This window comes from Panthera uncia, chromosome A2, assembly GCF_023721935.1.
Source record: "Panthera uncia isolate 11264 chromosome A2, Puncia_PCG_1.0, whole genome shotgun sequence".
NCBI lineage: Eukaryota > Metazoa > Chordata > Mammalia > Carnivora > Felidae > Panthera > Panthera uncia.
The window spans coordinates 112,503,717-112,516,137 of NC_064816.1; the positions used below are offsets into that span (position 1 = coordinate 112,503,717).

Sequence of the window (12,421 nt, forward strand, 5' to 3'; positions counted from 1 at the left end):
CTTTATTTTATTTTATTTTATTTTTAAGTTTATTTATTTTGAGAGAGAGAGAGAGAGAGTGAGCATATACATGTGTGCATGTAGGAGGGAGGGTAGAGAGAGATGGAGAGAGAGGATCCCAAGCAGGCTCCATGCTGCCAGCATGGAGCCCAATGCAAGGCTCAGTCCCATGAACCTCAAGATCATAACCTGAGCAAAGATCAAGGGTTGGCCACTTAACTGACTGAGCCACCCAGGTGCTCCTAAATAGTTTAATTTATAAATCAAGCAAATAAGCTGTTAAATAAATATGTTCCATTTTCCTACCTTGACAAAATACCTTCATGACAACTTGGAAGACCAAGTTCAAATTTAGACTTATTAGACTGCAGTGGGGACACTGGTTCAAAAAGAGCTAGCTGCTGGCCCCTGGCCTCAACATCACTTGCTGCTTTCTTCCTACCCCCAATTCCATCCCAAATGGTGAAGTGCCTTATATATAAGGGTACCCTGGCCCTCAAGTTCAAGCTCCATTATACCTATTACCTCTACTTCCAGCAAACAGCCATCACTTGGCAACTGCTTTGGCCCTGTGGTAGATATTGGCTTGGAGCACTGTCAACCCCTGGGAGGATGGACCTGGGGAAGAGACCTCATGAAGGCCCTAGTACTGCATTCAAAGCCATTTTTTTAGGGAATTCTGCAGTGTAACATCAGTCTGGGGTGGGAGCCTGGGGAGCATGGGCTCTAGATGGACAGATTGTCTTGTTCCCATAAACATCCTGTCCCATAGGGAGGGGTGTAGCCAGAGGAAGGCCAGAGCTGGGCCCTAAAGGCACGGGGCCTTCTAAAATTCCTGGACCTAAGGGTGATGCTGATTATAGCAACTCTGTGAGGTTGGAGTGCTCCCCATTTTCCACATATAGAATAGTCATGATAAAAGGCACTTGTTAGAAAACTGTCTCAAGTATTCAATAACCACCTCTATAAACCTTTAACTAATATGTGGTTTGCTTATTCAGGGCTAAAGAAAACCCTTTCTGTTCTCTTTATCTTTACAATGATTTGCAAAGCGAGCTTAGAAATAAGGACTTTTTTCAAATATTGTTCTGAGGGGCTGGATTAATCTTGTGTCTTAATCTAGTTTAAGTAACAGCAGTGATCTACTAAAATGCAGGCAAGGGCACAGAGGAAGAAAATAGGGAATGGGAAATTGTATTGTAACCTGTGGTATTTTGGAAGAGTGTAAAGAGTCAGGGATATTTGAAGTGAAGAGTTGGCCAGTTTTCAATATAGAGATGGAACTGTCCTAGGAATGAGAAATATATCTCTAGGAGGGGGATGGGCACTTTAGATTAGAAAGAGGGCTGGTGGTTCAAGAAGGAAACCACATTCCTCTGTAAGGATGGTATAAGTGGATCCTCTTTGCAAGAGAAGCCAAAGGTCTTTCCAAATATTTACAGATAAGGAATAATGGATAGTAGGCTCGGTTAGGCTTTTAAAATTGTTCCTTAAAATATTTCAGATAGTCCAAAGTTAGGGAAGTTTATGTCACTTGACCTCTGTGGTTATTATATTTTATCTTACTCAAAAGATGATTACAAGGTAGATATTATCCCAAAGAATATTTTCATATTGCAAAAGCTAAGACCAGATGCTTTGGCTCTTGAGAAATAGAACAAAAAATCTTTGGCCATTTGAGGAAGAGACAAAATCTCTTGAGGAAAGGAAAACTGGGTCAGGCCAAAGAGATAAAAAGGTAGGGTGTCTCTGGGGAGTGGGTGGGAAAGAGGTACCTAGATTTCTGTGACTCTTGAGGGCACAGGCTTCATATATATGGAATGTAAAAGGATGAAAGCAAAATGACATTTAAAATAGTGTTAAAATTAAGGCCCAGAACTTAATTTTTAAAAGGTTAAACTCTTATTTAGAATATTCCCCTTTCCAAGACCACCCATTTCTTAATGTTCTAGGTCAACAAAGTTTTGTAATCATTGGAATAATGACATTGACAGAAGGTTACACTTATTATAAGCTTACTCTCTGCTAATATGGTGCTGAGTGTTTTTACATGCATTTCATTCTCAAGACAACCCTATGAGGTAGAGTTTATGATTATTCCTGTTCTATCTATGAGGTGACTGGGGTATTGAAGAATTAAATATATTATCAAGGGTTATACAATTGATAAATTATTTCATTTTTTCTTTTTCTTTTTTAAAAATTTTATTTTATTTTTAAATGTTTATTATTTATTTATTTATTTATTTATTTATTTATGAGAGGGAGAGAGAGACAGAACGTGAACAGGGGAGGGGTAGAGAGAGAGGGAGACACAGGATCTGAAGTAGGCTCCAGGCTCTGAGCTGTCAGCACAGAGCCGGAAGCAAGGCTCGAGCTCAGAAACCGTGAGATCATGATCTGAGCCAAAGTCGGGTGCTTAACTGACTGAGCCACCCAGGCACCCCTACAGTTGACACATTTTTAGAACCAGGAGCTGAGCCACTTTAAAATTTATACTTTTAAAAAAATTTTTTGTTTTAAGTTTATTTATTTATTTATTTTTAATTTTTTTAAATGTCTTTATTTATTTTTGAGACAGAGAGAGACAGAGCATGAGCAGGGAAGGGGCAGAGAGAGAGGGAGACACAGAATCGGAAGCAGGCTCCAGGCTCTGAGCCATCAGCCCAGAGCTCGATATGGGGCTCGAACTCACAGACCGTGAGATCATGACCTGAGCCGAAGTCGGACGCTCAACTGACTGAGCCACCCAGGCGCCCCAAGTTTATTTATTTTTGAGAGAGAGACAGACAGAGCAGAGGAGGGGCAGAGAGAGAAAGGGAAAGAGAGAATCCCAAGCAGGCTCCATGCTAACAGCATGGAATGAATTGGGGCTTGAACTTACAAACCATGAGATCATGGCCTGAGCTGAAACCAAGTCAAGCCTGAGCTGACACCCAACCAGTTGAGCCAGCCAGGCACCCCAAAATTTGTACTCTTTACGAAATGTTATACATGTTGTCTTATCAGCTTAGATAGAAAGTACTAAAATATGGTTTCTGGAAGTTTTCTTTTTTATAACCAGGAGATATATTTCTGGAATTAGTTAAGTTATTTTTTTTAAGTTTATTTATTTATTTTGAGAGAGACAGAGACAACACAAGTGAGGAAGGGGTAGAGAGAGGGAGACAGAGAATCCTAAGCGGGCTCTGTGCTGGCAGCACAGAGCCCGATGCGGGACTCGAACCCACAAAGCCAGGAGATCATGGCCTGAGCTGAAACCAAGAGTCAGATGCTTAACCGACAGAGCCACCGAGGCACCCCTGGAATTACTTAAGTTCTTAGTGTCCCTCTGCCTCCTCCCACCCTCAGAGAATGCTGATTATAATTATGTAATCAATTATAATGTGGGTGGGGTACAGCCTGGGAACTGGGATTTCTGAAAACACCCCAGGTGATTCTAATGTGCAGCCAAGGTTGAGAACCACTGCTCTAACAACAGGAAAGGTAAATACTATACAAAATATTCTCCTTTAACAGAGATAGAACATTGCAGATAAAGTTGAAGACCCCTTGGCCACTCTCCCCAGTGAAGTGGTGAAACGCAAGGAGGACAAGAATAGGTATTATCCTAAAGGGGGAAAAATGGATGAGTCATGAGATAACTGCCTTCAAGCCCAGTATCAAATTTATTTTTATTTTATTTTTCTGTCCAGCGAAGTACAAAACTTGATTAGGGTTAGGGATAAACCAGAAGAATAACTGAAAGATTGAAAATTAAGATTAGAAGAGATTAAGAAAGTTGGATTAATCATTGGATGAAGAGTCAGATAAATCAGTCAAAAATATTTACGTACAAAGTGCTGTGGGGAATATAGATATTATAAAATATTCCACTTTCAGAGAGCTTGTAATTGAGTTGATAAGATATAAAATACATGTAAAAAGTTATTGGTTATAATAATTGTAGGAACTCAGAAGAGGGGAAATCACTTCTGTTGGAGTGAGTAATAATGCTTATAAATTATAGCACTTTCCATTTTTCAAAGTGCTTTTTATAGCCTTCATATAATCCTCATATCCTGTGAAGTCTGCTGGACAGATTTTAGTGAAATTATACAGGTATATTTTATTAATGTAAACTCAAAGAACAGAAATAATATTGCTAATATTACCAAGAGAACAAATGGCAGGTATAGAAATAACTAGAATGCAGGTCTCCTTATTTGGTTCACTTTCTGCTCTGCAGCAGAAACAACCAGAGTTGAGCTGAGCCTTGAAGAATGAACAAGTTTTGCATAGGCAGAGAGGCCATGAAAGGAGAGCATTCCAAGAGTGGGAGATGGCCATCCACCTGTTCAAGGACCAGCGAGCTGAGCCAGGCTGCAGGAAGGAAGGAAGGCCAGACTCTGAAGGGTCTTCAGAGCTCAGTTAACCCTTGGAATTTACCCTTAGGTAAAGGAGAGCTAGTCAAGATTGTTGCAGAGGGCTGAGATATGAGGACAGCGGCATTTTCATGAGCAGGAGGAAGTGAGGGAGATTAAAAGAAGAAACTAAACCACTGAACTGGAGACTTTGGCCATAAGAACGTGTATTGACGGAATGGTCTCTCGAATGACTTCTCATATTTCTTCATATACTCTGATATAGATTTTGCTTGAAAGAATTAAAGAGGTCCAGTATGATAGATGATTCTGTAAGGATCTTTCCTGATGTATAACTTTACAAAAAACAAATAGGAAATTGTGTATTTCGTAGATGACTGTGTGACACCGCAGTGACCACACTCTGGCCTGCCACAATGGTTATCCCAACTAAAATTCAAATGTTTCTAGCCTTGCATAGTTATTTCTTGCCTACCTCATAGATTGTTAAATGCAAGAAGATAATATATGGAAAACACTTGGTACTGCCTCTCACAAACTAATTGGTCAATGAATGTTGGCTATTATAGTTTTCAAATGTCCGGATCTTTTCCTTCATGATTAAAAATTTTCTCTCCCTGCCTACGTGGAGTCGTGGTACAGAGCTTAAGAGCAGAGAGTGGAGTCCGACAAGCTTGAGTTCAATGATTATGAGATAGCCACAAACTCTCTGAGACCCAGTTTCCTCATCTATAAAATGGGGATGATGATACTAACCGTTTTAAGTTATTATAAAGGCTAAGTGATATACTGTATCCAGAATGGTCATTGTGTAGCAGTTTCTCAATACACAGTGGCTGCTGTTTTTATCTTTGATTCTACACAAATATAATGGTTGGGATAATAATTGTAAACCTTTCTGAGAATTTTTCATTTATCCTATGTATATTTGGAGTTACTTAATACGCTGTGACTTATAAGAATAGGGTTGGGGGATACACAGTGAGTGAAATGCAGCCTTCCACCTTCTTTCAGTGGGGAGCATTTTTTTTTTTTTTTTTTTTTTTTTAGTAATTGTGGAAATGTTACTTTACTGCCCAAAGTATGTGAAATCAGCTAAGGAAACGCACACAAAAAAATGTGAATCATGGTCAAAATCTCAAGTTTTTTAAGCAGATAGAAAATAAAACAGCCCATCTTTTGGGTTTTCATAAATGTATAGAGTAAAAACATTTTTACTTTGTTTTAAACACATATTTAAAAGATACTTACATCATAATATACACCCTGACCTGGCCAATTCAAGGCTTTCTTCTTTGAATCCATTGGAAAATCAAGCAGTTCATATCTGTAAGGGTTACCTGAAATTTTCAGGAAGAGTGCTGTTATTCTGAATATGCAATAACAGTTTTCTATGAATGGGATTTTGGGGTGCAATAAACAGAAACAAGATGATAGGAGATAGAGAGGAATGAGGGTGCATATTTTAGCTAGTGTATTAGAGCATTGCTTAATTCTTGCTCCCCTTGATGAGCAGCATGTGGGCCACACAGAGCAAGAATGAGTCTCTAACCCAAGTGTTGCCAGCAATATGAGGGGGCAGTAGAAATGTACCTTTCTTGTTAACGAAGGGGATTCTTAGGTAAGTTATAACTTTTAAGTTTAAATTTTCCTGGGTCCTCTTTTGGTCTCTGAAGGCTTAGTAAATACATTTCTGTACTACTTGTTTTGGGCTTTCCCTGCCTAAATATCAAGAAATAGAATTAGTATTTGCTTACCAAAAAGGTACTGAAAGAGAACATTTTAAAGAATGTAGCTTCTTAGGTATTAGTGGTAGTCTGATAAGCTTTATCAGATATAGCATGGTCTCCTCTGGTCCTGTAAGAAGTTCCACATTAAAGAATGCTCTGGGGCGCCTGGGTGGCTCAGTCGGTTAAGTGTCTGACTATAGATTTTGGGTCAGGTTTGTGAGTTCCACTCTGGCAGTGTGGAGCCTGCTTGGGATTCTGTCTCTCTTGCTGTGCCCCTCCCCAGCTCACTCTCTGTTTCTGTTTCTGTCTCTGTCTCTTTCTTTCTCTCTCTGTCTCAAAGTAAATAAACTTAAAAAAAAAAAAAAAAAAAGAATGCTCTGAACATCTATCCTCATATGTAATAAGAACAAAGCCTGGCATATATTGAACATTTATTGTGTACATAAAACTGTGTACTGTTTTATGTATACACTCACATTGCTATTTGTAAGGTACAATTACTTCCACTTTAACAGATGAGGAAACTGAGGCACAACAAAAATAAGCAATTTGCCTAAGATCACACAGCTAGTAAGCGGAATAATTCAAACTCAGGCAATCTGGTACTAAGGCACTCTTCTATGTCTTTCTATTAAAGAAGAGTTCAAATAAGTGTAGAAAACCTAATGTGGTAGTATAGTAGTTTTTGGAAAGGTCTTTTAAAAAAATTTTTTTAATGTTTATTTATTTTTGAGAGAGAGAGAGCACGCGCGCGAGCATGGGGGGCGGGGTGCACAGAGAGAGAAGGAGATACAGAATAAGAAGCAGGCTCCAGGCTCTGAGCTGTCAGCATAGAGTCCGATGCGGGGCTTGAACCCACAAGCCGTGAGATTATGACCTGAGCCGACGTCAGATGCTTAACCAACTGAGCCACCCAGTCACCCCTGGAAAGGTCTTTTAGAGGGGTTATTACAATATACTCATCTTTTAAAAAAAAAAAATAATGTTTAGTTTTGGGAGAGAGGGAGAGACAGTGCGAGTGGGAGAAGGGCAGAGAGGGAGATGCAGAATCTGAAACAGGCTCCAGGCTCTGAGCTGTCAGCACAGAGCCCGACACGGGGTTCAAAGTCACAAACTATGAGGTCATGATCTGAACCGAAGTCGGACGCTTAGCCAGCTGAGCCACCCAGGCACCCCTGAACTTGCTTCTTTTTTAAAAACATTTCTTTCGGTCTTTTGTAATTAAATTGTCATCCCTTGTCTTTTGCTTATTGTTTGATAAACATGTTAGTGTTTTCTTGTGGATTTCTATAAAATATTTACATATCAGAACAAATTTTGCATTTTTGGTCCTAGATAAAAATTTTTTTTAACATTTATTCATTTTTGAGAGTGAGAGAGACAGAGCATGAGGCGGGGAGGGGCAGAGAGAGAGGGAGACACAGAATCTGAAACAGGCTTCCAGGCTCTGAGCTGTCAGCACAGAGCCCAACACAGGACTTGAACTCACCAACTGCAAGATCATGACCTGAGTTGACGTTGGAGGCTTAACCGACTGAGCCACCCAGGCGCCCCAATATACTCATCTTTTTAAGGTCCTCTAAGAGTGACTAACTGGTCAGAACAGGTGGATGCTTGGAAGAGTGGGTAATGGTGGTGGTAACTTACTTTAGTCTGTTACCTACAACTGCACTGAAAAGTGTTTTTATAAATTCTGCACACATTTCTCTGATTTCTTGTTAACTCTATGCACTTCATGTAATTTTAGAAATTATCTAATTCAGGGATTGAAAAAAATAAATTAACTTTAACACTTTGCCTAATAAGATCATACAAATTTCAGTTGCTTGGCATCCTATCTTGTAGTTCTTTTGCACAGCTCTTCCCACCCCAACCTCCCATGTATTTACATGTATATATGTATGTATGTGTATCATTTAGAGTTGAGTGTATTTATATGTATGTAGATGTCTGTATATCTATATATTTGATACAGATTTCACTACCTTTTATCCATGATTGGACTAAGAGGTAATGAAGAAATTCAGTATGTGGCACACATACTGGAATCATTATATGGGTAGAGAGTAATAAAGTAGTAACTGCTAACACTTATCTCTGGTATCTATGAAGTAGGTGCTCATAGTCCCATTTTATAGATTGAGAAGTGGAGGCAAAGAAGTTAAGAAACTTTTCTATGGTCCATGGGGAGTAAGTGGCAGAGTGGCAGAGCTAGAATTCTACCCATGCCATCTGACTGCATAGTCCATGTTTAAACACTCCACTATACTGTCTTTCAAAATATTACTGCTGTCTCCTAGTAAGGTACGGAGGTTGATACTAATGATGGCAAACATTTGGGTCCAAATATTTATGTACAGTGGCACTGCATTATAGGACATTTCTTGGGTCTTACCTACATCACAGCCTAAATTCATTCAACAAACGTTTCTCTCTGCCTAACATGCACCTTTTCTGTCACCTTCGGTTACCTCTTCTGTAGTATTTTCAGTCTTTCTCCATAGGCTTCTTCTCTGTTTTAAGATATCTAGTGTGGGAGAGACTTGATGACTAGTGAATGGGCTTACCATCCTAATACAACACATCTGGAAAGACCCCAAGGTTTGCTTCTGCAAGAAGATGCCCCAAGGTGTTAAGAGGACCTAAACAAATTGTTCCTATTACTTTCTGAGTCTTGTTTTAATGACATTGTCTCACTTTCATCACAACTGCTATACCTATGTCTAGACCCTGATGCTCTGAACCAAATATTGTCCCTTGTGCTAATTACCTGAGCTAGGATAAAATTTTTAAAAGCTAAGCCATAAGAGAAAGCAGGAAGGAAATAAAAATAGAAAAAACAGGTAGAATAAAAACAACTAATTCTACAATGTTTGGTTTCTGCTTCTAGCATGGAAGGCTGTATAAAGAAGAAAAGTTAAGAGCACCTGCGGAAAATCTGATTTACTTGGTTTGTGGTAGGGTTCCCGGTGATTCTAAAGCACAGCCAGTTAGGAACAACTTTCCTAATCTGATGGGTCACACTTTTGTGTCTTGAATCCTTTGCCCTCCTTTCTTTGATTTTATTAATTGAATAAAATTCAAATATGAGAAGAATTAATACTGTTCTGATACCAAACCACATTTTACCTCTCGTTTTCAAAATCGTCGTATCGTAAGCCTTCGTTGGCACAGTGGGAGGAAACGGCCGTTGGCTTCGGGCTTTAATGCCAGTGTAAGGATCCTTAGGTGATGTAAAGGTCGGGAACATGGCACCACGTGAGATGTGTGTGTGGTAGGGGTGTTCAATCGGATATGGGGAGCAGGTTGCTCTGAAATTTAGTTGAGCAAACAAAACAGAATAGAAAGAAATGCAATTGAAAAAAATTAATCATCAAATACTTATTGGGATCCTTCTTTGTGACTGGTACTATTCTATTTCTGAGGATACGACAGTGAGCCAAGGCCCCTATACTCCTGGAGTTAGCCTTCTGGTGGAATATGTGCCACGAAACATATTTTCCTAATTTTGCTAGAGAAATAAAAATTACTTTTTAAAATAAACCATAACTGAATTCTTTATCTGTGAATAATTTTCACAGCTAATGCAGAAGATACATGAAATCTGTAGTTTTTCTAGTTGTTTTCAATTCCTGCCTCTTGTTTTAACAGGATCCCAGTGCTTTATTTTATGGAATCATTTCTGGGCATTCAGCTTCAGTATGCAAAGTGATATCCAACCATCTTGCCTTGAACTTTCAACCTAGGCCATCTGTTTCTTTTAAGCAGTCAATCAACAAAATATACTGCCTGTTTATGTACACAGTACTGTTTAGAAATCAAAAAGCCAAAAATAGCTGATAAACTGATGGGAAAAATAAAAACCAACAAGTTAAAAAGACCACAGGGATACAATTTTACTATGATTTGAAGAACTAGCAGAGTTCTTAAAAGAACTAGCAGAGATTTGTGAGAGCTGATAGCTGGCAATCAGCGGTGGCCCAGGCCCAGATCCCGGCCCCTTACTGCTTACTCGGCCCGCTAATGCAAATCCGTACTGAATTCAGCAGCCTTGGCATCATGACGGGCTCTCTGAAATACCTAGCAGTCCAAGATTCTTAACAAGTTCCTGATCTCTCATAGATACCGCAAGAAGTTAAGGCTGATTTGTAAGAGAAAAAGTCTAGACTTCAAGCAAAAGTCATTTATGAAGGCCAGCTCGTTCTGTTTTTGTGGAAAGATTTGGTTTTCTTGCCCTTGTCACAAACTCCCTCAGTTGAACACATTTTTGCATTGGGTATGGCATCATTTTATTGTGAATCACTAAACTTTTCTGATGTATTTATTTTGCTTAAAAAGCACCACATCAATGGCTACATGGCTTGGTACAAGGCACGAGGTCATCAACTCCGTGATGATATTAGAACACAGAATCAAGACATTCATTCCTGAATTCCAACTCATTGATGTACCTCAGAGTCATAAAAACACTAGCCTAGTAACTGCTTTCAGTGAAGCAATATTGGGTATACTTCCTTTTATATACAACACAGTGATTTCCACTTATTCTAAATAAACATTTCCATTGTCTAATTCAGTGGATATTATAGTTAACCATCTCCCTCAAATTAACTTCCCCTTATAAATTTGCTTGAAAATAAACGATCATTTATAGTTTGAGCAAACTGTGAATAAAATAGGAAGGAACACATTTTTCCTCATGGGGAGAATGTCCAGTCTACTTAAGTCAGGAAAGGACGGAGTTTACTGAGGTCTAGTAAAAAGCCCATGTTATAAGAGAAGTTCTTGTACATTCAGAGCCTTGAGGGTTTGCTTCGTTCACTTTCAGGTGTAGTAGTCAGAAAGCAGGGGACCTAGGTAAGAAAGATAGAGACCCTGGGGCCAGTAAAGAATGAAATGAGAAAGTCCAGGGTTCAAATATTGTCCAACAGAGACATTTAGTCACAAATCATACTAGAAAGAATGGCTGAGTAAATACAGTATAATGATTGTCTCAGTCTATGCTAATTAACCTACCTGGGAATAAGATTAATTTTGATTTTCTTGGATTTTTCCCAGTATGTGTCAGATTGAGATAAGATGTAAGAATTGGTGGGAATGGCGAATCAGTGGGATTAATTTTTGAACTTTCAATGCCATTTCCCCTAGACTTGATGATGTAGTTTAAGGAAATGTGGTATGAATATTTCATAAAATGGTCATGTCTGTCCACTGTCCCTAGAAAATATCTCAGTGGTTAATGTGGGAGGTCCTGAGACATTGTAACTACTACAGGAGCAGGAATTATACTCAGAGGACATTGCCTTGAGATGTTGTTAACCACAACAATAACTACAACAATAAAGCAGTTATGTTCCTGGCTTTATGCTAACTGCTTTATCTCTCCTCTTTATCAGAGAATCATTCAACAGGCTAAATGCTAGCATGCACCCAGAGGCCAGGGCAGGGTGGCCCCATTTAGTACTAATCTGATGTTGGCTAGGACTGCCCGACAAAGGCATTTGGTTTTCATTGTATCTTGTATCTTGTTCATCACAAAGACATGACCAGAAAGTAGAGATTGACTTCTTAATTTAGAATACAAATTCCAAAGGCCAAGATCACGTTAAATTACAAAAACAGAACCAAAAGAATTTCATAAGACATTTTTTTTTCCCTGGGGATTGGTCCCCCTAATAGGAAGTAAATTTGCAAAACGTGTATACATAGTTATTGGGTCTTTCTGGTTTTGTCTGTGGCCAGGGTTTTGCGTTGTGAAGAAGGGATAAAAGGTGGAAGTTACAAAGGCAGGGAGAGGCCCACTTAATTCTGATCATTTGGGATTGAGGCAGAATTTTCTTCCCCCTCAGATTCTAGAAACGATTTCCTAGTTAATAATATTAAGTTATATCTGGTAATGATTTAGCAAAACACATTTTACTCTAAAACTCAAAAGCTATGGACTCTGTCTTGAATCTATGTATGAGATTTCATTCAATATTTTATGTATATAGTACAAAGGCTATTTTTGTTAAAAATCTGAATAAAGTATGGAGTTTCGTTAATAACAATACATCAATTTTGGCTCATGAATTTGTAACAAATACACCCTACTAATGTAAGATATTGCTAATAAGGGAAACTGGGTATGAGGTATATAGGAACTCTGTACTGTTTTTCAAATAATTCTGCAAATTTAAACTGTACTAAATTAAAAAGTTTATTAAGAAAGGATTAGCAGAGTATATAATACCATCCTCTTCTCCCACTTGTTAAAGTCTTTCATGAAAAGTCACATTTGTACTCACACTGAGACATGGATTGCCGATATTTTTTACTTGACTATAA

General features: G+C 38.7%; 1 protein-coding gene and 1 long non-coding RNA gene across 2 annotated transcripts in view; one reads left to right on the forward strand and one right to left on the reverse strand.

The window, feature by feature from the left end:
- Positions 1-12,421, forward strand: part of LOC125929996 (uncharacterized) — a 55,504-nt gene that overhangs the window by 13,380 nt on the left and 29,703 nt on the right. The window lies entirely within an intron of this gene.
- The window catches only part of CA2H7orf31 (chromosome A2 C7orf31 homolog), a 42,592-nt gene that overhangs the window by 6,029 nt on the left and 24,142 nt on the right, over positions 1-12,421 (reverse strand). Inside the window, exons 6-7 of the mRNA XM_049641611.1 lie at positions 9,224-9,405; positions 5,616-5,704 (exon numbers count right to left, since the gene is read on the reverse strand). Coding sequence (XP_049497568.1) covers positions 5,616-5,704; positions 9,224-9,405 — 271 coding nt within the window. The remainder of the gene's footprint in view (positions 1-5,615; positions 5,705-9,223; positions 9,406-12,421) is intronic.